Here is a 25,026-nt window from a genome sequence, read left to right as displayed (position 1 = left end):
AAATTGAGTGAACAGTGACGAATTTTAGCACCCAGGAATTGACAGAGCAATTTCTACATTGGCCGCTTGACCTGATTTCCGCTAAACACAGCCACAAAACCAAAACAGCTTTCCCATTTTGACAACAGATGCCGACCTGTCAAGAGAAATCAATAAGTGAATATCACAGCTAGGGTTGCAAAGGGTCAGAAACCTTCCGGTAAATTTAGCCAATTTTGCTTAAATTCATCAAAAAGCTGGCTTATAACACTGAACCTTTTTTGTGGGATACACATAAGGCAATTCTAGGTATTGTGGCATATTTTGGTTTGTGGCATATTTTGGTTAAACTATCCCCAAGTCAATGGAATTGCAACCCTCTGCATGCACAGTGTATTCTTCAATCACATGTACAGCTGATTCTCAAGATCTTGCACACCAATTAGATGCTATTGATCCCACACTACAATACTGTCTGAGCCAAAGACTACTTGCTTTCTGGTAAATTTTTGATTACAATACTGGGTGGGGTGAATATATTTTATGACATACATTTTTTGTTAACTAGTAAATGGTTGCCTACAGCAAAGTGTGTTTAAATCATTTCTAACATGTTAACAATTTATGCTAGTTAGTTTCTGCTACCATGTGGGTTTTAGCTTGCTTGAGCCTGCTAACTGAGGAGTATTAATTCACCAGTATCTTACAAAGGAGTTGTTTAATCTAAGTGCTTAACTACTTATCTGTACATGGAATTCTATGTGGGTTTTAATACTCGTTTTTATTCTCATCTTTACAGGAAAATGTCACAGGCACTATCTGATGTGTGGAGACATTTCACTGCAGCTAATGTAGAAGGAAAAGCTGTGTACTGTGCCAAATCATGTGAAGAATGCAACAGATGCAGAATCATCTGGCCAAGTGCATAAAGTTCCCTCAGTGCTCACAACAAGCAACCTCTGACAAAAGTCACTCTACTTCTATTCGAGGTGAAAATTATGAATCAGACAACTTCTCGATAGCAACAGCTCACGGTCATCTTGGAATCAGAAGTTTTTAAGACTCAATGGAGGAACGTAGTCAGAGAAATTCTGTTTATGCAACTGGTTAACCTCTGATGCTCGCAGGCAATGTGTATTGAAAGAGATTTCTGAATGTTCTTCACCCAGCATACACCCCTCCAACCAGACATGCTTTATCTACTCATTTGCTGGATACAGAGTTCAAGTGAAGGTCAAGCAAATCATGGAGAAAGCAGACTGTTTTGCAATCATCTCTGATGGGTGGTCGAATGTTCGTGGGCAAGGAATAATTAACTACATAATATCCACCCCTCAACCAGTATTCTACAAGAGCACAGACACAATGGACAACAGACACACCGGTCTCTACATTGCAGATGAGCTGAGGGCAGTCATCAATGACCTTGGACCACAGAAAGTATTTGCACTGGTGACAGACAATGCTGCGAACATGAAGGCTACTTGGTCTAAAGTGGAGGAGTCCTACCCTCACATCACACCCATTGTCTGTGCTGCTCACGCATTGAATCTGCTACTCAAGGACATCACTGAAAACAATGGATATACTCTACAAGAGAGCCAAGGAAATGGTTAGGTATGTGAAGGGTCATCAAGTTATAGCAGAAATCTACCTCACCAAGCAAAGTGAGAAGAATAAGAGCACCACATTGAAGGTGCCCAGCAACACCCGTTGGGGTGGTGTTGTCATCATGTTTGACCGTCTCCTGGAGGGGAAGGAGTCTCTCCAAGAAATGGCCATATCACAGTCTGCCGATATGGACAGCCCCATCAAGAGCCTGAAACTCCTGAAATGTGTAGCAATAGCTATTGCACGGATTGAGAGAGACAATGCCATCCTGTTTAAACTCTGCTTGCAGATGTAAGAGAAGAAATCCGTACTACCCTGCCCACTTCACTGTTGCTCCAAGCAGAGGAAACTGCAGTTCTGAAATACATCAAAAAGCGTGAAAACTTCTGCCTGAAGCCCATACACACTCCAGTGTACATGTTAGATCCAAGTATGCTGACAAGAGCATCCTGTCTGGTGCAGAGATCAACAAGGCATATGGTGTCAACACTACTGTGTCTCGCCACCTTGGCCTGGATGAGGGCAAGGTTCTTGGCAGTCTGGCGAAGTAACACTTCCAAGCAAGGGCTTTGGGATGGAGATGCAATATGGTAGTCGTGACAACATCTCATCAGCCACCTGGTGGAACGGACTTTGTGGATCTGATGCCGTTTCCCCTGTTGCCTCCATCATTCTCCAAATCCCACCAACAACAGCCACCTCAGAGCACAACTGGTCCTTGTTTGGGAACACACACACCAAAGTACGCAACAGGCTGACCAATACAAGGGTTGAAAAATTGGTGGCCATCCGGGCAAATTTGAGGCTTTTTGAGCCTGACAACGAGCCATCCTCAACAAGGTTGGAAAGTGACAGTGAAGATGAGGCCTCGGTGTCTGATGTTCATTGAGGAGGTCCAGGGAGAAGACATGGAAGCCTGAGAGGAAGACAACCAAAACATAGATGTATGTTGAAAACTTTATGGGATCATTGGAGATCATTCAATGTTCCCTTTCTTTTGTTGTTCAGTGAAATCATGTGAAGAGTCTACTCATTTAATTAACGTTCAATTCGTAACTAAATATATATTTTTTATTTCTATTGGAAGGATGGAATAATTTGCAATTATTATTATTATTTTTTTCACGTTACCCCTTTTTCTCCCCAATTTCGTGGTATCCAATTGTTTTTAGTAGCTACAACTCCCGTACGGGCTCGGGAGAGACAAAGGTTGAAAGTTATGCGTCCTCCGATACACAACCCTTTTTGCATCTCCATCCCAAAGCCCTTGCTTCTTAACACAGAGTGCATCCAACCCGGAAGCCAGCCGCAATGTGTCGGAGGAAACACTGTGCACCTGGCAACCTTGGTTAGCGCGCACTGTGCCCAGCCCGCCACAGGAGTCACTGGTGCGTGTTGAGACAAGGATATTCCTACCGGCCAAGCCCTCCCTAACCCGGACGATGCTAGGCCAATTGTGCGTCACCCCACGGACCTCCCGGTCGCAGCCGGTTACGACAGAGCCTGGGCGCGAACCCAGAGTCTCAGATGGCACAGCTGGCGCTGCAGTACAGCGCCCTTAACCACTGTGCCACCCGGGAGGTCTGTAATTTGCAATTATGTCTACTTATGATGAGGTAAAAGGTTTATGTTTCTGTCTCCATATGATATGGTAAATATATCCCAATGCAAAAAAACTATATTTATATGGAATTAGTATTAAATTGCATATATTCCCGTTAATTCCCACAAAGTTTCCACCTCTGAATATTCCCCAAAATATGCAACCCTAATCACAGCCAATCACAACACTGGCAGGTCAGTAATACTGCGAAACTGTCATTTCACTATTACTGCAGATATATTATGTACATTTGCAAAAATAAAATACAAATCCTATGTGTAGCACCTTTAAAGTGTTAAAGTGTTCCATATTCTACATCATATGGGGGTGTGTTCATAAACTGGATTGTGTTATTACAACCAACAACCACAACGGACGCTGTGACAATAGTGCCACTGGGTTATGTTAAGTTCATATAAAATATACAAAATATAGAAGAGAACGCAAAAGTAGCAAAAGAAGGATTAAGGACGGCTGAAGAATCTTTCTGCCAGGCATTTACATACGTCTTGGTGTGTGTGGGCCATGTGGCACACGGGGTGGCATGGCATTGCTTAGGTTAGTCACAGACAGTGCCCGTGGCATATCATCATCACCACACACAGGCTGCATCATGAACTGCATCCTATTCCTTATAGTGCACAACATTGGCCAGGGCCCATAGGCCATGTGGGACGCAGTCAGAAAAAACCTGGGTGACCTTTGGGCCTGAGAGAATGCAGGCAAGACATAAAATGAGAGTGTACCCTGTTAAATAACGATGTCCCCAGCAGCCGCAAGAGATCAGAGATTTTTAATTATCTCAGCAACGTTTAGAATGCTTGGCATTGTGCCAAAACCGCATGTGTCACCAAATAACAGGAAGATATACATTCATTGTTATTTTGAGTTTTTACTTCACATGTGACATAGTTCAAATCCAATTGTGGCCATGTAGCAACTCTAATATGGTAACAATTGTATTGAAATTCATCATCCCAACAATGGGGACAACGAAATGTGTCTGCCAGTTAGAATAGTAGCCGGCTGTATTAACTTTGGCTCAAATGTAACGGAATATAGGACGAATAGAACATTGTGTACACCACACACATAACAGTCAGTAAACACACCTGACTACCCAGGCTTCCCCATTTTTCAGGCTACACTTAACACATTCAGTTACCACACTATTTAACATCCAGGTGGGGGATGGGCATTGATAAATGTGTGTTTGTGGCTCTCACCAGACTCTCTGCAGGGTGCCCGTTCGTGGCGCAGGAGGAAGCGAACCTCCCCCCTCTGCTGTCCCCAATGCTGGAGCACGTCCAGCATTCGCTCTCCGTCACTAAGGGCGCGTTCTGGTGTGACAAAGAAAGATGCCTGAGTAAGCGGTTCTTGAGTCCAAGGCACGGTTCCATTTTGGTCCCTTGCCTCTTACCCTTCAGGTGTTCACATCTGACGGGATAGTGGTACTGCTTTCACCTATTACATCACTTTTAAGATTAGTGAACATCGAAGCTGTAGGGGCTAGAGAGTGAAATGGAACAGTTTTTTTTGGGGGGGGGGTTTACTCCTACCCACCACTGAAAACTTTGCCCTTCTATTGGTTTCTTTCATTTTAACACTGATGAGTGCAGCCCTCCATAACATAAACCTAGAGTTAACACTGCCGTTAAATGTTAGCCAGGATATGTCTTGGCTGGTCTAGCAGTAATACCACAGTCTCACACATGACTACAGTGAAGGGCCCATGCCCTTCTAGCAATCCTCTCCTACTTACTTTACTGTCTCTTTTTACTGCAGAAGACAGAGTAAAAACCGTTCTGAAACTCACCTGAACCTCGCCACATTTCAGCTAGGTAGCATTCTCCCTCCCCGGGCTCCTTGCACAGCTCCACCACATCACGACACAGGGTTTCCGGGGTAACGGGCACCTCTGTGAAATGCTGGTCGTTGTTGCTGAGGTACACGGTGAGGAACATCTAAGACACAGTGAAAAATAGACCATTAGAACAGTGTTACTCAACATTGGTGCTGTGTACAATATGATAGAATGAGAACGCCTGTTAAAAGAACATCTGGGTCCAACCCCAGACAAAGACTGAGCCAATTCAGAAAACCCATCGCAGTGGGGGACTCGCAAAAATAGTGAGAACAGAATAAGTAGCACATTAGGTACCTGTTCTATTCGAAAACAAACAGATGGTCAATGTCTATTTTGGATCCAAAAAACTTACAGGGAGTCATTTGTCAGTGTGGTCTTTTTTCCTAATAGGGGCAATTCCACGGTAACGGAATTGGGCTGAGACTCATATTTTTTACTTAAAATGTATGCCAAACAAAAACCATTGATTTAAAAGTTTTCCAAACACTTAATTATCTGCTCCGAATTAAGATTCAGAGATAGCTGACATCCCATTCTTTCTGCAGACATGACATGACACCCTAAATTTGAAAAAAATCTATTTTGGTTATTGAACGTGAAGTGGATTTATACCCGGTAACAGAATTGAGGCAACAGAATTTCATCATTGGTCCTTGATCTATACTACACAGAAATGCATCATTTTGGATAGGAAGGTCATTCACCCTAAATACGTATACAAAGGTGCAATATCCTCGTTTGCATATGGAGGTATTATTCTACACATTGGCTATTATTTTATTGAGCTCCACCACCAAACAAGACCAAATGTGGTTGGTCTAGAACAAATCTGAACCAATCAAAGACCTCCATTTTTCACACGTTTGGACATCAAAGTACAGCACAGTAGAGATATGTAGAGTACAGTACAGAACACAGTAAATATAGTAGAGTATAGTACATTATAGGGTAATGTACTGTACCTTACTCTACTGAACTATATTCTACTTTTATTTACTGTGCTGAATTATTCTCTACTTTTGTTTACTGTACTGTGGTGTCCAAACGTATGAAACATGGGTGTCTGTGACCAAATAAAGAATTTAAGAGGGGGCTCATGGGGAGGTGTCAATAAGAGCCGGGAGAGGTTACATTAGAGATAGAGAAGAGGTTGTCCTGACTTTTCTTCCTCTTTCTCTGACAACCAGACGACAGAAGGAGAAAGGAAAACATTTATCAGCTGAACATAGTACGCCAGCAAAATGGAGAACAGTAGCAACTGTTGTTTGTGACTATTATGATTTCCCAGTGTACCATTTCAAATGCAGACATTCCGTTACCAATTCTTCTGACATTCTGTTACCGATTTGGTAACAGATTTGAGTTTCAATCCCTTAATAACTCATGAAACAAAATCGATATCAGTAAAAACACTAATTAGCTGGCGGGGGCCTATTTGAAAAACAAAGCGTACGATTTCTTAATCTGTCCCTGCTCATGAAGGAGAGAAATTAGAAAATATCTTAAAGATATGTGGGTTTTTGGTAACGGAATTGTAAGGCACATGGCAATGTTTCTTAAACTTACAGAAGACAGAAAAGGTTATCCTAAACTATACTGAACAAAAATAAATGCAACATGTAAAGTGTTGGTCCCATGTTTCATGAGCAGAAATAAAAGATCCCAGAAATGTTCCATATGCACAAAAATATGTTCTCTCAAATTGTGTGTACAAATTTGTTTACATCCCTGTTAGTGAGCATTTCTCATTTGCCAATATAACCCATCCACCTGACATGTATGACATAAACAGGCTGATTAAACAGCATAATCATTACACAGATGCACCTTGTGCTGGAGACAAAAGACCACTAAAATGTACAGGTTAAACAACAGGTATTTCTGTCTGTAATAAAGCCTATGCCCTCCCAGGCCCACCCATGGCTGTGCTCCTGCCCAGTCATGTGAAATCCATAGATTAGGTTCTAAGAAATGCATTTCAATTGACAGATTTCCATTTCTGAACTGTAACTAAGAAAATAGTTAAAATTGTTGCCTGTTGCATTTTTTTTTGTGTTGATATCAGTTGGCAGGGGTCTAATTCAACAGGATTGTGTTTTGATGTATTTCTAATACCTTTTAAGACTTTCTGGTAGATGTTTTCTAAGACACCTTTTCCATCTGTCTGACAATTAGTTTATTCCTAATTTTGAGGATGGAAAATGGTTGAAACGCATATATGCCTTAATTTCTCAAAAATATAGACTTGTGGCTTTCATTTGTCAACCAATTTGACATGGTCCTATTAACTTCACATGTTGTGCTTATGGGTCCTTTTACATAGAAGTTACCACAGGGAATTCCACAAATAATAATGGCGTTGCTTCAACATCTGGAGTGAGCCAGCCCAAAGACAGAATGGGGACAGTCTGGGAACTACTCCAGAACCCCCTCTGGAATTATAAAGGGGCGAATGCAGTTCTGAACATTTTTTCAAAGAGAAAACTGGGTCTCAAATTCCAATAGAGTCAAGCTCCAGTCTCTGAAAAGGAAAACATGATGAAGAGGCAACACTGTCAAGGACACTGGTCCTCAAGAAACGGGGGCAGGCTCTGTGAATTTGACCTTTCACAAGATTCTACATAGGTCAATGGTTTCATTTCAAATGCGCAAACGCTGCAGCCAGCCACTGTGACAACTGTATATGGGGGACAATAAAAGGGTTATAGAGCCAAGTGCAAGTCAGCAATTTCTTCGCACCATAAATAGCAGGCCTAGCCAAACACGCTCCGCTGCCCAAAGGTATAGAGGATGCAAGAAGCGATCATTGACTTGTTGCTTCGTAGTGGTGGTCTGGCATGGGGCCTGAAAGGTCTATATCACTAACAGATGGGCTTTAGACTGAAAATGCATCCCAAAATGGCACCCTTTTCCCTTGTGCATTACTTTTGACCAGGTCCATGAGGTGCCATGTGGGACACATCCTGAGAGTAACATGGAAGCTGTCCTGTAGACTCTGCCATCGCTGCAGCACTACGTTCCCACTAACAACCTACAGCACCTACCATTCCGGAAACCTCTGCCTAAAACCAGTTATAATTTGGAGATAATACATATAAAATCAGGAGATTTAGAACTTAAACTATCAATCTGATTGGTTTTCAAATTATTTGTCAAACTGAGCTGTCTACCAATTTCCTGAAATTTGTCAAAGGTGTTCAAGCCTGAACCCATTCATGATAAATCTATGATGTCAAGCACAGTTGGATTATGGAGAGAAACATAATTATTCCGAGGCAACAGTATAAAATAATAAAGCCTTCCACATCCGCCACAAACATCTGGCATTTAACAGAAGTGGCTGAGAGACACGTAACAATGCTAAACCACTCGTAATGCCGACTGATCCTACATTTGTGAAACCATGGCACAAGCTTGCCAGCTGACACTCCACGCACCAATTCAAGTATCCGGTGTGAAGCAGCTGTGCACTAAAGGTTTAAAAAGAGGCTTTTTTTTGTCCTCTTTTAAAATATGCTCTCAATCTGGGCACTGGATCGGACTACAGCTGGGGATATGACTGACTGCCTTTCTGTCCTAGTCACGCTAGGAGTACAAGAAATCCACAGACTGGCAATTAGAGTTAGGATAACATCATGGCCATGTGCCCTCTTAAAGGTAGACTCCGCCATATGACATCATCATGCAAAGCCAGAGGACTTCCTGTTTGCAGAAAACAAGATAATTAATGTCCGCAAAAAGACCACTTCCCAACTTCCGGCCTCCCTTCAGACATGCACACATTGGGGAGTGGCAAATACCCATTGTGACGCACAGATGTTCCAAAGTCAGCTTTAGACGAGACTGACTTTATGACCAAAATTTGCGTATTTACATTTTGTAGTCAATTTTGACACTAGAATAACTGTTTCTGACTCCTATCAATGCCACATAGGGGATTTGCAAGGGGATTCATTGATTTTTAAAAGGCAGTCGCTCTTTAACAGTATATAGCTGATTTGAATCCTATTTGTGTCTTTGTAAAGCTGCTTAAAGAAAAATGTGGATCCCAGCTTGTTCCCTGTATACCACACACTTCACAACAGCAAATGTATTTAAACTAACGCTGTTCATCAACCAAACCACACGTACACTAACGTATTAGTAATATGAAAACGTTGGACTAAATACACGTCTTAAGGAAGCCCATGCTTCAACCAGTACAGAAGTGGGGCATGGTGTCAGAGGTTGATAAAGTGAAGAGAAGTAGGCTGTCATTTTCTGTTTCACTGCACTGGGCTGTCATTTTATCACATAGGGCAAGGGCTATGGGAAGCAGTAGGCACATTGGGAGATCTGAGTGAGCCTTGAGGCCATCTAGGACAATCAGAGATGAAGTGCACCCTACTTGGTAAGGCTCATTAAAAAAAGTTGATGTCTAAAAAGGCCTAAAAATGCTGTGAAAATGCCCAAATATCATTAAATAATGAGCAAAAGATAATTCTACTTTATTTACAACTACAATTCTGAAAAAAAGGGGCTGTGAACATTGGGGGCTTATGCTAATTCCTTGGCATGTCCCAGTTTGCTTGGCACCACTCACATGGCTTTTGTAAGACTTGTCGAAAACAATTCGGCCGAATATCAAATTACATGCAAAGTAGCACACTTGTATTTCCATACACAAATGTATAGGGGAGCTATCATTGCTGGCTCTTGGCCTGCATCTGAAATTGCACCATATTCCCTATGTAGGGCAATACTTTCCACCAGGAACCATTGGGATCTGGTAAAAAAGTAGTGCACTATGTAGGGAAAAGGTTACCATTTTGGATGCATCCTTGCAGTGGATGATCAAGCCTTTAACCGAACAGAATGTTCTTTTCCCCTCAGAATAATCAGCCATTATGGAAATGTGACTTTTTTGTTGTTGTTGAATGAGCACCAATGACACCCCTTGTGCTATCCCCCACGGTAGATGTTCAATTGATCTCGTATTGTATGTACAGTGGGGTCTGAAATGATTAACACCCTTGATAAAGATTAGCAATAATGACTGTATAAAATCATTAAAATACTGAGCTATATTTTGTGCAACAAAATTATTTTTTGCGAAATTATATAATTGTATACATTTGCTTAAAGAAAGCAATTTTGTATAACAAGTCTCAAAAAGGTAGGGGTTAAAATGATTGACACCCCTAAAGATTCTTAGAAATAAAGTAGTCAGAAGTGTAGTAGTACTTGGTCCCATATACCTAGCAAGTTATGACTACATAGAGCTTGTGACTCTTCAAAGTTTGTTTTGGTTTTGTTTCAGATTTGGTGGCCAATAGAAATGAATGGTGGGGCCTCCCAAGTGGCACAGCGGTCTAAGGCACTGCATCACAGTGCTTGAGGCGTCACTACAGACCCGGCTTCGATCCCAGGCTGTGTCACAACCAGCTGTGACTGGGAGTCCCATAGGGCAGCGCACAATTGGCCCAGCGTCGTCTGGGTTAGGGGAGGGTTTGGCCGGGGGAGGCATCACTTGGCTCATCGCGCTCTAGCGACTCCTTGTGGCAGGCCGGGTCCCTGCAGGCTGATTATGATCATCAGTAGAGCTGTGTTTCCTCCGACACATTGGTGCAGCTGGCTTCCGGGTTAAGCGGGCGTGTGTTAAGGAGCGCGGTTTGGCTGGTCATGTTTCGGAGGACGCCTGACTCGACCTTCACCTCTACTGAGCCCGTTGGGGAGTTGCAGCGATGAGACAAGATCGTAATGAAATTGGGAGAAAAAAAGCTAAACAAAACATAGTCATTAATGTAGTGTCATTTTAGAGTCACTTTTATTGTAAATAACAATATAATATGTTTCTAAACACTTTTACATTAGTGTGGACGCTACAATGATTCTGAATAATCAAATAAAAATAAACATCTTATTGCTCACACACACACGGTTAGCAGATGTTAACGCGAGCGTAGCGAAATGCTTGTGCTTCTAGTTCCAACGGTGCAGTAATATCTAACAAATAACCAAACAATTCCCAACTACCTACAGCTGAAGTCGGAAGTTTACATACACCTTAGCCAAATACATTTAAACTTTGTTTCTCACAATTCCTGACATTTAATCCTAGTAAAAATTCCCTGTCTTAGGATCACCACTATTTAAAAATGTGGAACGTCAGAATAATACAGAGTGTGATTTATTTCAGCTTTAATTTCATTCATCACATTCCCAGTGGGTCAGAAGTTTACATACTCAATTAGTATGTGGTAGCATTGCCTTTAAATTGTTTAACTTGGGTCAAACCTTTTGGGTAGCCTTCCACAAGCTTCCCAAAATAAGTTGGGTGAATTTGGACCATTCCCTCCTTACAGAGCTGGTGTAACAGTCTGGTTTGTAGGCCTCCTTGCTTTTTCAGTTCTGCCCACAAAGCTTCTATTGGATTGAGGTAAGGGCTTTGTGATGGCCACTCCAATACCTTGACTTTGTTGTCCTTAAGCCATTTTGCCAAAACTTTGGAAGTATGCTTGGGGTCATTGTCCATTTGGAAGACCCATTTGCGACCAAGCTTTAACTTCCTGACTAATGTTGTGAGATATTGCTTCAATATATCCACATAATTTTCCTCCCCTCATGATGCCATCCATTTTGTGAAGTGCACCAGTCCCTCCTGCAGCAAAGCACCCCCACAACATGATGCTGCCACCCCCATGCTTCACGGTTGGGATGATGTTCTTTGGCTTGCAAGCCTCCCCCTTTTTCCTCCAAACATAACGATGGCCATTATGGCCAAACAATACTATTTATTTCATCAGAACAGAGGACATTTCTCCAAAACGTACAAACTTTGTCCCCCATGTGCAGTTGCAAACCGTAGTCTCGTTTTTTTATGGTGGTTTTGGAGCAGTGGCTTCTTCCTTGCTGAGCGGTCATTCAGGTTGTCGATATAGGACTCGTGTTACTGTGGATATAGATACTTCTGTGCCAGTTTCCTCCAGCATCTTCACAAGGTCCTTTGCTGTTGTTCTGGGATAGATTTGCACTTTCCGCACCAAAGTACCTTCATGTCTAGGAGACAGAACACAACTCCTTCCTGAGTGGTATGACGGCTGCATGGTCCCATGGTGTTTATACTTGCGTGCTAATATTTGTACAGATGAACGTGGTACCTTCAGGTGTTTGGAAATTGCTCCCAAGGATGAACCAGACTTGTGGAAGTCTACAATTCTTTTTCTGAGGTCTTGGCTGTATTTCTTTTGATTTTACCATGATGTCAAGCAAAGAGGCACTGAGTCAGAAGCTTCTAAAGTATGACAATTTTCTGGAATTTTTCAAGCTGTTTAAAGGTACAGTCAACCTAGTGTATGTAAACTTCTGACCCACTGGAATTGTGATACAGTGAATTATAAGTCAAATAATCTGTCTGTAAACAATTGTTGGAAAAATTACTTGTGTCATGCACATACTAGATGTCCTAACTGACTTGCCAAAACTATAGTTAACAAGAAATTTGTGGAGAGGTTGAAAAACAAGTTAATGACTCCAACCTAAGTGTATGTAAACTTCGGACTTCTACTGCAATACACAAAAATCTAGATGCAGTAGATGGTATAAAATACATTACTCATATAACATGTATATACTGTAAGATATGAAACATTATTAAAGTGGCATTATTTAAAGTGGCATTGTTTAAAGTAACTCATGATCCATTTGTTAACGTGTCCAGTGATTTGGTCTCAATGTGGGCAGCAGCCTCTCTGAGTTAGTGATTGCTGTTTAGCAGTCTGATGGCCTTGAGATAGAAGCTGTTTCTCAATCTCTCTATCCCAGCTTTGATGCACCTGTACTGACCTCGCTTTCTGGATGATAGCGGTGTGAACAGGCAGTGGCTCGGGTGGTTGTTGTCCTTGATCCTTTTGGCCTTCCTGTGACATCGGGTGCTGTAGATGTCATGGAGGGCAGGTAGTTTGCCCCCGGTGATGCGTTGTGCAGACAGCACCACCCTCTGGAGAGCCTTGCGGTTGAGGGCGGTGCAGTTGCCGTACCAGGCTGTGATACAGCCCGACAGTATGCTCTCGATTGTGCATCTGTACAAGTTTGTCAGGGTTTTGGATGACAAGCCACATTTCTTCAGCCTCCTGAGGTTGAAGAGGCACTGTTGCACCTTCTTCACCACACTGTCTATGATATGTATGCCCAGGAATATAAAACTTTCCACCTTCTCCACTACTGACCCTTCGATGTGGATAGGGGGTGCTTCCTCTGCTGTTTCCTGAAGTCCACAATCATCTCCTTTGTTTTTTTTGACGTTGAGTGAGAGGCTGTTTTGCTGAAACCACACTCCGAATGGCCTCACCTCCTCCCTGTAGGCTGTCTCGTCATTGTTGGTGATCAAGCCCACTACTGTTGTGTCATCAGCAAACTTGATGATTGCGTTAGAGGCATGCATGGCCACACAGTCGTGGGAGAACAGGGAGTACAGGAGAGGGTTGAGCACACACCCTAGCGGGGCCCCAGTATTGAGGGTCAGTGAAGTGGAGATGTTTCCTAACTTCACCACCTGGGGGCAGCCCATCAGAAAGTCCACTGAAGTGGGTCTAGGGTAGCTGGTAAGGTGGAGGTGATATGATCCTTGACTAGCCCCTCAAAGCACTTCATGATGACAGAAGTGAGGGCTTCGGGGCAGTAGTCATTTAGTTCAGTTACCTTTGCCTTCTTGGGTACAGGAACAATGCTAGCCATCTTGAAACATATGGAGACAACAGACTGGGATAGGGAGTGATTAAATATGTCCGTAAACACATCAGCCAGCTGGTCTGCGCATGCTCGGATGATGCGGATAGGAATGTCATCTGGGCCAGCAGCCATCTGGGCCAATACGTTTAAATCTCTCATGTCAGCCACTGAGAAAGGGGCGGGGGGGATACGCAGTCTTTGTTGGCACTGTATTATCCTCAGAGCGGGCAAAGAAGGTGTTTAGTTTGTCTGGAAACGTGACGTCGGTATCTGTGACGAGGCTGTTTTTGTAGTCCGTGATTGTGTAGACCCTGCCACATACGTCTCGTAACTGAGCCGTTGAATTGAGACTCCACCTTGACCCTGTACTGGCATGTCCCTTGTTTGATTGCCTTGCGAAGGGTATAACTACTGTTTATATTCAGCCATGTCCCCAGACATCTTTCCATGGTTATACGTGGTGGAGTTTTCCGCAAATGCCGCCATCCACCCACAGTTTCTGGTTAGGGTAGGTTTTAACAGTCACAGTGTGTACGACATCTCCAATGCACTTATTTATAGTGTATAAATCAATGTTGTTCTCCGAGGCCGACTGGAGCATATTCCAGTCCGCGTGATCAAAACAATCTTGGAGCGTGGCTTCCGATTGGTCAGACCAGCGTTGAATGGTACTCGTCACTGGTACATCCGGTTTGAGTTTCTACCTATAAGCCGGAACTAGCTAAATGGCATCATGGTCGGATTTCCCGAAGGGAGGGCAGGGGAGGGCTTTGTATGCATCGCAGAAGTTAGTGATAGTGGTTGAGAGTATTAGCCCTTTGTGTCATGCAATCAATATGCAGATAACATTTAGGTAACATTGATCTCCAATTTGCTTTGTTAAAATACCCAGCTAAAATAAATGCAGCCTCCAGCCCCTTTAATATTCTCACTCATTATTCATGATTTATTCAGGATTATCCATAATCATGGTAGCATCCACATTAATGCAGAAGTGTTTAGGAACATATTCTATTCTTATTTATAATAAGTGACAATACATTATTTACCATTCATTTCTATTGGGCACAAACTAATCTGAAACACAACCAAAACAAACTGCAAATGCATCCAACATGTTTGTAGTCACAAGCTTGATGTAGTCATTGCGTGCTAGGAATATGGGACCAAATACTCAACTTTTGACTATTTGTATTTATAAGAATCTTTAGGGGTGTCAATAAACTTCACCCCAACCTAAAAAATAATATATGACTTGATAAACATAATCGCTTTCTCTAAGCAATTGTATTAGTACAAATAATTTTATACAGTTATTATTGCTAAACTTTATCAAGGGTGTCAATAATTTTAGACCCCACTGTATATCTTGGAGAACCAGAATAGAATACTTTACTTCATGTGAGAGAATTTGTCTTATAGGCTACACTGTATTCCAGGTAGCCCCCACATACTGATAATTCCAGTTTTCAGAATAAGACGTGTGCATAGGCAGTAGTTGTATTAATAAAGCCACGATGGAATTGAAAACAATCCATTCTAATTCTATGGATAGATTCTATATAAACACTTCTGGCAATTTGCTTGATTGAATACAATTCCCCTGATTCACACAGGGGAAAGGCAGAGCACTTTGACTTTGCGTATGGGAGCAGCCCTAATAACACAACATCGCCCTTCTATTCAGACAGATCAGACAGCTTGGGGGTGAAGTTTCCCCTAAGTACATATGTAGGATCAGCATCCCATCCCCCAATCCTAAAAATGCAAAACTGACCCATGATGAGTGTCTGGGGCAACTTAACACTATTCTGATCAGACATTGGCCTGCGAGGTCTAGTCTGTGGTAAAAAATAAAATAAAAAAATGTTTCACAGTGTGGGGCATCTAATGAGATCGGTGAGGCTAAGCTTCTCATTAATTGCGCATCAGTGTGACTGAGAACAAACGTCATTAGCAATAGGGATTCTAATTGGTGGAGAATAAGGTTATGAGCTAAGTGCTATGAGATCTTTGGAAAGATTAGCTGTAATTGCAAATTGTTCCTCTGTTATTAGGTGACAAACATAGGTGTCAGGCATTTGACCACGATGACTCGGACTAGAGAATCTATAACACATTCTCTTAACAAAATTTCAACTAAAAGGTTGTGTATTTTATCATGTAATCATGAATAAATCACTGTTGATAGGGATAGACTAAATTAATCGTGGATGGTGGTCTTAATCCGAAATCTAATTACTGACAAAGCCCTTCTTGCACCTGCAAATTTCGTCCCAAAAAACAACTTTGCATGAGACGCCTTGAGGAAATCAAAATAACCTTTTTTGTGACATTCATTATTGGTGAGTTATTATGCTGTGGTGCTAAAAATGCTGAAGTGCTCAAAAGTAGGCATGGGAAGAGAACAAGTTGAAATGACACACGCAAGTTGTTATCGGACCAACTGACCATTACATTTGGTTAAACAGGTTGAGTGAATTGTCGATATACCATGACGGACACAAATTGAAAGCTAATTAATTGGAAATAGAGTTAAGTTTGCTGTGACGGCAGTTACAAGCTACAGGAGTAATCCAACCCACTGGAGTCATTAATTATTCATGCCAATAACAGCATACAACAAATGAGCATCTGTCAATACATGCATCATCGGGGCAAAGCCATCCTACGGAGTCCAACTTCAAAGAACTGTTGTGTTCCCTCTTGAAACAGGGACCTTTTCAGTTAAAGCGGTATCCTTTTCTCCATTCCATGTTTTAAAAAGATATTAGCACTAACCCTTGACTTGTGGTTGTGTGGATCTTTAATAAAATGTTGGCAGATTGGGATAGGCTTGCGAGCCGCCACCGCCGGTCAGCTCCCAATGTTTTTAAGCTGCGGCCTGGACCCAGGCCATATGGCCAGGCTCACGTGACTTTACTATTGAATCAGCGTAGCAGTAGCAACCCTCCCCCGTTCCCAACCCCCACTGTGCTGAGCGTTACTCTGGGAGCAGAAAAACAGTACTGGGTGAAAGCAAACACAACACAGTCGCTGAAATGTTTACATTTTGACATAGGCATTTTGGGACAATGGGAAATGTCATTGTAAATCTCCACCACAGCCATGGAGCAGTACTTTTGAATAATCGCCTAATGAATTTAGAAATAGCCTAAATGTCGCAGCAGAAAGAGTGTGTGTATGTGTGTCTGTCTGTGGTTGCTACTGGTCACAGTGGTAACAGTTGCAAAGGCACTCTGTAACCTCAGGTGTGAGATGAGTTTAACAATAGTAATCAGTGATATTTGGAACAAGAAAACAAAGTTAGGTCTAGCCTATAAACTAATCTATTATTTACCCCTATCTCTACCACCCCTGACCATGCTAAATAATCACTTGAAGATAGGAGGTCCTTGCAAGTTGAGTAAAAATCTATTCTCCGTTCACATAACCACATGATGGAACAGCCTGAAATAGATTTAGCCTAAGCACCACATTTATGAGTTCCACCAGGGCTAACACCAAGTTTCCAGGATCTCAACCTATATAAAGGAACACAAGATGTTGGGCCAACACTATAGGGCTTCCAAGAGGAACAAACAGACATGCCGAGTTATATTTTGCTCACCGTCATTACAGTTTAACAATGCAGGGTCATTGTTCTTCAAATAGCTGTACTTCTTGTTTTGTGTCTACTTTCCAACCCATGTTTAACTAGCAAAATTACACAACTGATAAGGCAACTGACCTCTTCTTCACTAGGTTCAACTGTTGTCAAGATAAGTCGTCCACTCATTAGTCAAGGTTGCTTTTAAAGATCAGTGTCTGATTGACCAAGAAAGGGGAAAACGTTTAGATGTTGTTGAGGATGACATGTTGGCTCTAATTTACACATCACTCGGGTATACTGTTACACAGTAATAATCATGTACTCTACCATGTCCAAGGACTACAAGGACAGTAAATCCTCACTTGGAAACACCGGACCTCAAGGGAGCCAAACAAGTGACACACTCAAGAGCTTAGATAATATCTGGATTTACCATTCTGCAGACCAGCTAATAATAGAAAACCATTGTGCCCATTGTGTGTGGAACGCTGCACCCACCTCATGGAACATCTAAACATAGAAACCTATCCAGGTTACGACTGACAAAGATTAGAGCAATGTAGGAAAGCCTGTTCAAATTTGTACGAATGTTAGTTTGTATTTTGTTTCACATAGTACAGTTTTATAAACAAATTTAGTCACACTTTCTTGCAGCACACAAAGAGGATCTTTGTAAGTGTCAAACCCAAGAGTGGTTTTTATTTAACTAGGCATTCTTATTTACTGGTTACAGCAGTCGTGCTCTGGGTGCGGGGTAAGATGTGAGGCTCACACTACCTCTCATATGACTATGCATTGTATACATTCTACTCTCAATGTACGGGCCTGAGACTGCTATGAATGGGTGCACTCAACCAAAGTATGCATTATCTGCACCTAAACAGTTTGCACTCCAATGTGCATTTACCTGGAGTCAATGGCAAGTTTAGAAATTGCCTGACTGGGCAGATGAGACCGTGGATTGCGCAGTCAGATGGAACCACCCGTTGTATAAAGAAATCCCAATAAGGGTTACATTTTGTAAGTTGGGATGTTCTATATGAATTCAATCACTTTTTGACAGCACCCCTTTTGATTTGAACGAAACCTTCCATTCACATTTTCCCACGGTAGAAGTGGTCAAAAAGTGACTTTTTGGACATGAATGACAAAACATTCAGGCGATAGAGGTGCTCGAAATTGACCCATTTTGCATAATTTACCATGAGACATCCATATCTTTATCACTGAAAAATATCAACAATTGAGTTTGATATTATTTTTGTCAAACTATTGTTACATTTATTTTTATACATTTAAAAAAATAAAAATCTTATTTGCTTTTTTACCTTTAAAACTAGAATCTGTAGTTGAAACAATAACAAAGCGGACATTCTTATTTACTATCTCTGTTTTGGTGAAAAGCTAACAGATGGGCATGGAGAAATGATAGACAGAGATATGGATTCAAGGACTGACTATCCATGATATTGGGGCCTCCCGGGTGGTGCAGTGGTTAAGGGTGCTGTACTGCCAGTTGTACCACCAGAGACTGTTGTAACCAGCCGCGACCGGGAGGTCCGTGGGGCGACGCACAACTGGCCTAGCACCGTCCGGGTTAGGGAGGGCTTGGCAGGTAGGGATATACTTGACTCATTGCGCACTACGGACCACGGAACACGCATGCAGTGCACGCTAAGGTTGCCAGGTGCGGCTGGCTTCTAGTTTGGATGCACTCTGTGTTAAGAAGCAGTGTGGCTTTGTTGGGTTGTGTATCGGACTTTCAACCTTTTGTCTCTCCCGAGCCCGTACGGGAGTTGGAGCGATGAGACAAGATAGGAGCTACTAACAATTGGATACCACGGAATTGGGGAGAAAAAAGGGGCCAAATTCAAAAGCAAAAAATCCATAATAAAATGATAGTTTGATCAGGACACGCAGGTTGAAGTATCAAAAGCTCTGAACCAATTATATTAATTTGGGGACAGGTCAAAAAGCATTAAACATGTATGACAATTTAGCTAGCTTGATTGGTGTTGCTCGCCAATTTGTTCTGGGATATAGACATTGAGTTGTTATTTTACCCAAAATGCACTCCGACAATAATCCATAAAACGGTCAGCCGAATCGTTTCTGGTCATCTCTCCTGTTTCCAGGATTTTTCTTCTTTGGACGTTATATGGCGATTAGCATCTAACTTCCATAGTATTACCACGACCGACCTCAGTTTGTCTTTCAACCACCCACATGGGTTTAACCAATGAGGAGATGGCACGTGGGTATCTGCTTCTATAAACCAACAAGGAGATGGGAGAGACAGGACTTGCACCACGTTCAGCGTCACAAATAGAACTGACTTCTATTTCAGCGCTTGGCAATGCAGACGCTCGTTGGCTCCCGCGAGCAGTGTGGGTGCATTGATTGAATAACATGTATGTGTACATTTATTTTGTGACGCGAGCGGTGTGGTCAGCATGGAATGATGAATTATGACTTTCCATAAGTGAAATAGACTATTCTCAATGGGCACAAACAGTTTACATTTTTAGGTGCTTTTTTTCTCCCCAATTGGTAGTTAGTCTTGTCCGTCGCTGCAACCCCCCTACAGACTCGGGAGAGGCTATGGTCGAGAGCCATGCTTCCTCCAAAACATGACCCTGCCAAGCCGCACTGCTAACTTAACCGGAAGCCAGCCGCACCAGTGTGTTGGAGGAAACACTGTCCAACAGGAGACCGAAGTCAGCTTACAGGCACCGGCCCACCACAAGGTGTAATTAGAGAGCCTTGGGACAAGGAAATCCTGCCCAGCCAAATCCTCCCCTAACCTGGGCCATTTGTGCACCACCCTCTGGGACTCCCAGTCACGGCCGGTTGTGTGACAGCCTGGGATCAAACCTGAGGCTGTAGTGACCCTCAAGCACTGTCTTAGACCACGGTGCCACTCGGGAGGCAGTTTTTTATTTTATTTTGTCCATACACAAAAAGGCAATGGTCAAAAACATTATCACCATGTTATCAACAATGTTGTGTATGGACAGAATACACTTAGTTTGTGTCAGACAACCACAAACCTTTACATTGGGATTTTACTTGTGTGGTCCATTGAAGTTTTTCTGGCTAAATAAGGTGTAGTAGCCTAACTGGCAGTTTACCTCATATGCATGCTGCATGATTTTAAACCATTCTTTAATTTCTGAAATGTCATGAGATATGATAAGGAAAGCAGAACCTGATAGCTAGACATTCAGAGAACACATGGAATTTCTGAACTACATTAGCATGAACAACAATAGTGGTATCGGTGGTTCACCTTCAAAATAAAAGTCTGCCATTGAAACTGATGCAAACAGATGAAACTAGAGAAAATAAAGTCCCACAATAAGCGCTATGACACTAATATTTGTGCATACTCTTTAGAATTGTAATCTGTGGGTGTCACGGAGTAGGCTGGAAACCCATTTCATGAACCCAGGATCCATAGGTAAGGCTTTACATGTTCAATAAACAGATAGTAGGTTGACTGGTGAGATTGGAAGGAAAAATCCACTCAAAACCACTCATTCCTTTAAATTTACAGTGTTCAAAAAACAAATATGTGAAAACAATATTTTTGTGAACAAATGTCTAACTTTGGCATTATAGTAAGGCTGGTAGCAATAATGAAAATCATTAGTGGAAATCTGTGGCATCTCAAGTCGTTTATAAAATCCATAATGCAATGCTCTCTATGGGCTGACTGTCTGGCTAGATAGATAACTAGCAAACGTAGCTACACACAATAATACCAAAGAAATATCAGCATGTAAAGAAGCTAGTTTGCTGTAAAATTGCCTAAACAAACTGCACTATCAATTTAGGAGTCTACAATCTTAACCTGCAGATCGATGTGCCTCACAGAGTGGAGTTTGACATTCGCAACAGCAGATATACTTTGAGATGGGAAATGTTGCCCATGCTACGTCAATGGGCCGTGAGGTGCATTCTGGGCGATTCTGGGACAAGAAGAGCGCTCAGTCAAGGAATGAATGAGTCTATTGGCGGTAAAAACTAAAAAACTTAACATTAGCACGAATTTCGTCAACAAGAAGTACAACACTACACATCTTTTCCGAGATATGAGATAATTAACTTGCTATCTGTAGTATCATATAGCTTTGGAATCCAAACATTACAGCAGGTAGCCTAGTGGTTAGAGCATTGGACCAGTAACTGAAAGGTTGCTAGATCGAATCCCTGAGCTGACAAGGTAAAAAAAATCTGTATTTCTTCCCCTGAACAAGGCGGTTAACCCACTGTCGTCATTGTAAATAAGAATTTGTTCTTAACCAACTTGCCTGGTTCAATATAGAAAATATATGTATGCCCCCAGTGCAATTCTGAAGTCTATACATCCGCAGTGCAATTTCAACTGATTTTTACTTTTGTGTCAAATTAACTAGTTATTGTATTTTGTTGAATTTATATAACACTCCATCTTTGTTTAGCAGTATCTAGTACAATGATTCCACAATGTTTATCGGTTTTCATCAGTTTCAATGGTGGTCTTTTATTTTGAAGGCAAACCTCTGATTCCACTATTGTTAATCACGCTAATGTTGCATACAACACTCTGGTCAAGGAAGCCCATAATTGGCCAAGATGTGGGGTATTCAAACGTAAGGTTACAAACAATACTGTCCTGTATTATTACCCTGGATTGGAAGAGTGGGTTTACTGAAAGTCATTAATGCATCCAGGGATTAATTTAAAATTGAAGGCGACAAGCGCGGCAGGTAATTTAGCTGTTAAACGCGTCGGGACAGTAACCGAAACGTTGCTGGTTCGAATCCTGACATGACTAGGTCTAAAATCTGTCGACATTGCCTTGGTACTTAACCCTTGCTCCCATAAATCTGCTAAATGACAAAAATAAACAGTATTTACAGAACCTGCTATTGTGTACACTGTATGCCACTGTTGCCAGCAACATGTTGATTGTCAGTGTGCTAAAAACCTCAGATTTTGTGGAGATCCTGCCTTTGTCTCAATATAATAGAGAACTAGATGCTATAGGCTGAGGAACTAGATCAAACATAGCCTAAGATAGGGCACATTCTAAACAAGTCTGTAGTCTAATCAAAATCTTAATCATAACATCAAAGGAACATGTAGTCTGTTAAAATAACTCACCGGCATCATATTGGCTCCGTATCGCATTCAACGTTGGCTATTGCTATCTTCGATTCGAGAATATCAAATCCCTCACGTATTCGATAACCCAACAGAGCAGTGACATCAGATCAAGTTTATTCCTTTTTTTCTGTCGCCCCCGTGTATTATGCGCACGAGTGCCTCTCTAATTTACATTCTCCTGTTACACAATTATTGATGTCGTCTTTACTGGAGACCTGTTGCAGTGGTATTGTAAAAATGCCCTTCTCAATGACAACGATCTATCTATCCCTTGAAATAATTTCTCAGGATTAGTCCGGTGGCCACCTGATCGAAATGGCCATTTGGCCCAACAAAGGTTTTGTACAAATGTGCAGCCGTGAATAATAGAACGGCAGAAATAGTCCAATGTTAAATCCAATTTTCAATCCATATTTAATCTATCTATTAAAGACTAACATTTTTAGACGAATGTGTATCTTTACGGGCATTTGCCCACTAGGAAAGCTATCAATTGAATTAACAAACGACTGCAACCCAACCCAAACTCGAGTGACGCGATCTGCGAATATAATAGTGCTGCGTTCATAACCAAGAGGGAAGGTGGTAATCATCAGTTGTGAAGCGGTAATTAGGAGTTGTGTGCGTTCACATGCGTTCAACTCGTTGAGAAACGCTGATTGGCTAATGGCAAACAAGCTGCGTCAACCATAATTTAAAACTAGAGCTATCATGCACATTGAATTACAAAAAATATATGAACAGATTCGTTTTTATGAATGCTATTTTGTTGTTGCATGTAACTGCCGACAATGCTATTATAGTGGCCGGTCTTAATTAAACTATCCGTAACATTGTAAACTTAGAGTCAAATGAGTATGATATGTTACGTTTGGTATATATGGCTATGTAAGACTTTTTGGGTGACCAAATTCAGATTTTTCACGTGGCAAATACTGTGAAATGTTTACTTACAAGCCCTTAACTCTTATTTTTCTTAAAACTGCACTGTTGGTTAAGAAAATATTTACTAAATATATATATATATATATATATATATATTAAAGTAACACAATAAAATAACAATAACGAGGCGATATATACAGCGGGCCGATACCGAGTCAATGTGCAAGGGGTGACTATGCATAGATAATAAACAGTGAGTAGCAGCAGCATAAAAAGAAAAAGAGGTGTCAATGCAAATAGTCTCGGTAGCCATTTGATTAGCTGTTAAGGAGTCTTATGGCTTGGGAGTAGAAGCTTCCAAAGAGCCTTTTGGACCTAGACTTGGCGCTCCGGTACCGCTAGCCGTGCAGTAGCAGAGAAAACAGTCTATGACTAGAGGGGCTGGAGTCATTGGCAATTATTAGGGCCTTCTTCTGACACCGCCTGGTATAAAGGTCCTGGATGGCAGGAAGCTTGGCCCCAGTGATGTACTGGTTCGTACGCACTACCCTCTGTATCACCTAGCGGTCTGATGCCAAGCAGTTGGCATAACAAACTGTGATGCAACCATGTTCTTGATGGTGCAAATGTAAAACTTTTTGAGAATCTGAGGACCCATGCCAGATCTTTTCAGTCTCCTGAGGGGGAATAGGCATTGTCGTGCCCACTTCATGACTGTCTTGGTGTGTTTGGACCATGATAGTTTGTTGGTGATGTGGACACCAAGTAACTTGAAGCTCTCAACCTTGTTCCACTACAGCCCAATCGATGAGAATGGGGGCGTGCTCGGCCTTCCTTTTCCTGTAGTCCACAGTCATCTCCTTTGTCTTGATCACGTTGAAGAGATTGTTGTCCTGGCACCACACTGCCAGGTCTCTGACCTCCTCCTTATAGGCTATCTAATAGTTGTCGGTGATCAGGCCTACCACCGTTGTGTTGTCAGAAAACGTAATGATGGTGCTCGTGTCGTGCTTGGCTACGCAGTCGTGGGTGAACAGGGAGTACAGGAGGGGACTAAGCACACACTCCTGAGGGGCCCCTGTGTTGAGGATCAGCATGGCAGATGTGTTGTTGCCTACCCTTACCACCTGGGACGTCCCGTCAGAAAGTCCAGGATCCAATTGCAATGGGAGGTGTTTAGTCTCAGGGTCCTTAGCTTAGTGATGAGCTTTGAGGGCACTATGGTGTCGAATGCTGAGCTGTAGTCAATGAACAGAATTTTCACATAGGTGTTCCTTTTTTTCAAGTGGGAAAGGGCAGTGTGGAGTGCAGTAGAGATTGCGTCATCTGTGGATCTGTTGGGGCGGTATGCAAATTGGAATGGGTCTAGGGTTTCTGTGATGATGGCATTGATGTGAGCCATGACCAGCCTTTCAAAGTGCAACAGGTTGGTAGTCATTTGGGCAGGTTACCTTGGTGTTCTTGGGCACAGGGACTATGGTGGTCTGCTTGAAACATGTAGGTGTTACAGACTGGGTCAGGGACATGTTGAAAATGTCAGTGATTGCATTTTTGGTCAACACATGCTCTGAGTACACATCCACGTAATATGAGTTATAGATCTGTCATTCTCATTGAAAGCAAGTCTAA

At 42.0% G+C, this 25,026-nt stretch overlaps 1 protein-coding gene across 3 annotated transcripts in view; it reads right to left on the bottom strand.

The window, feature by feature from the left end:
* The window catches only part of tp53bp2b (tumor protein p53 binding protein, 2b), a 49,389-nt gene extending 26,324 nt beyond the window's left edge, over window positions 1-23,065 (bottom strand). Inside the window, exons 1-3 of one of the 3 annotated variants that reach the window (XM_046311433.1) lie at window positions 22,510-23,065; window positions 5,010-5,157; window positions 4,420-4,533 (exon numbers count right to left, since the gene is read on the bottom strand). In XM_046311433.1, the coding sequence (XP_046167389.1) occupies window positions 4,420-4,533; window positions 5,010-5,157; window positions 22,510-22,536 (289 nt within the window). In that variant the 5' untranslated portion in view covers window positions 22,537-23,065. Of the gene's footprint in view, window positions 1-4,419; window positions 4,534-5,009; window positions 5,158-16,550; window positions 16,666-22,509 lie in introns of those variants that run through there. The other 2 variants (XM_046311434.1, XM_046311435.1) reach the window with 2 other exon arrangements.
* Between the last annotated feature and the right edge of the window lie 1,961 nt (window positions 23,066-25,026).

Source organism: Oncorhynchus gorbuscha, linkage group LG18, assembly GCF_021184085.1.
Source record: "Oncorhynchus gorbuscha isolate QuinsamMale2020 ecotype Even-year linkage group LG18, OgorEven_v1.0, whole genome shotgun sequence".
NCBI lineage: Eukaryota > Metazoa > Chordata > Actinopteri > Salmoniformes > Salmonidae > Oncorhynchus > Oncorhynchus gorbuscha.
Note: the sequence above shows the minus strand (reverse complement) of the source record. Positions and strands in the feature narration are given on the sequence as shown.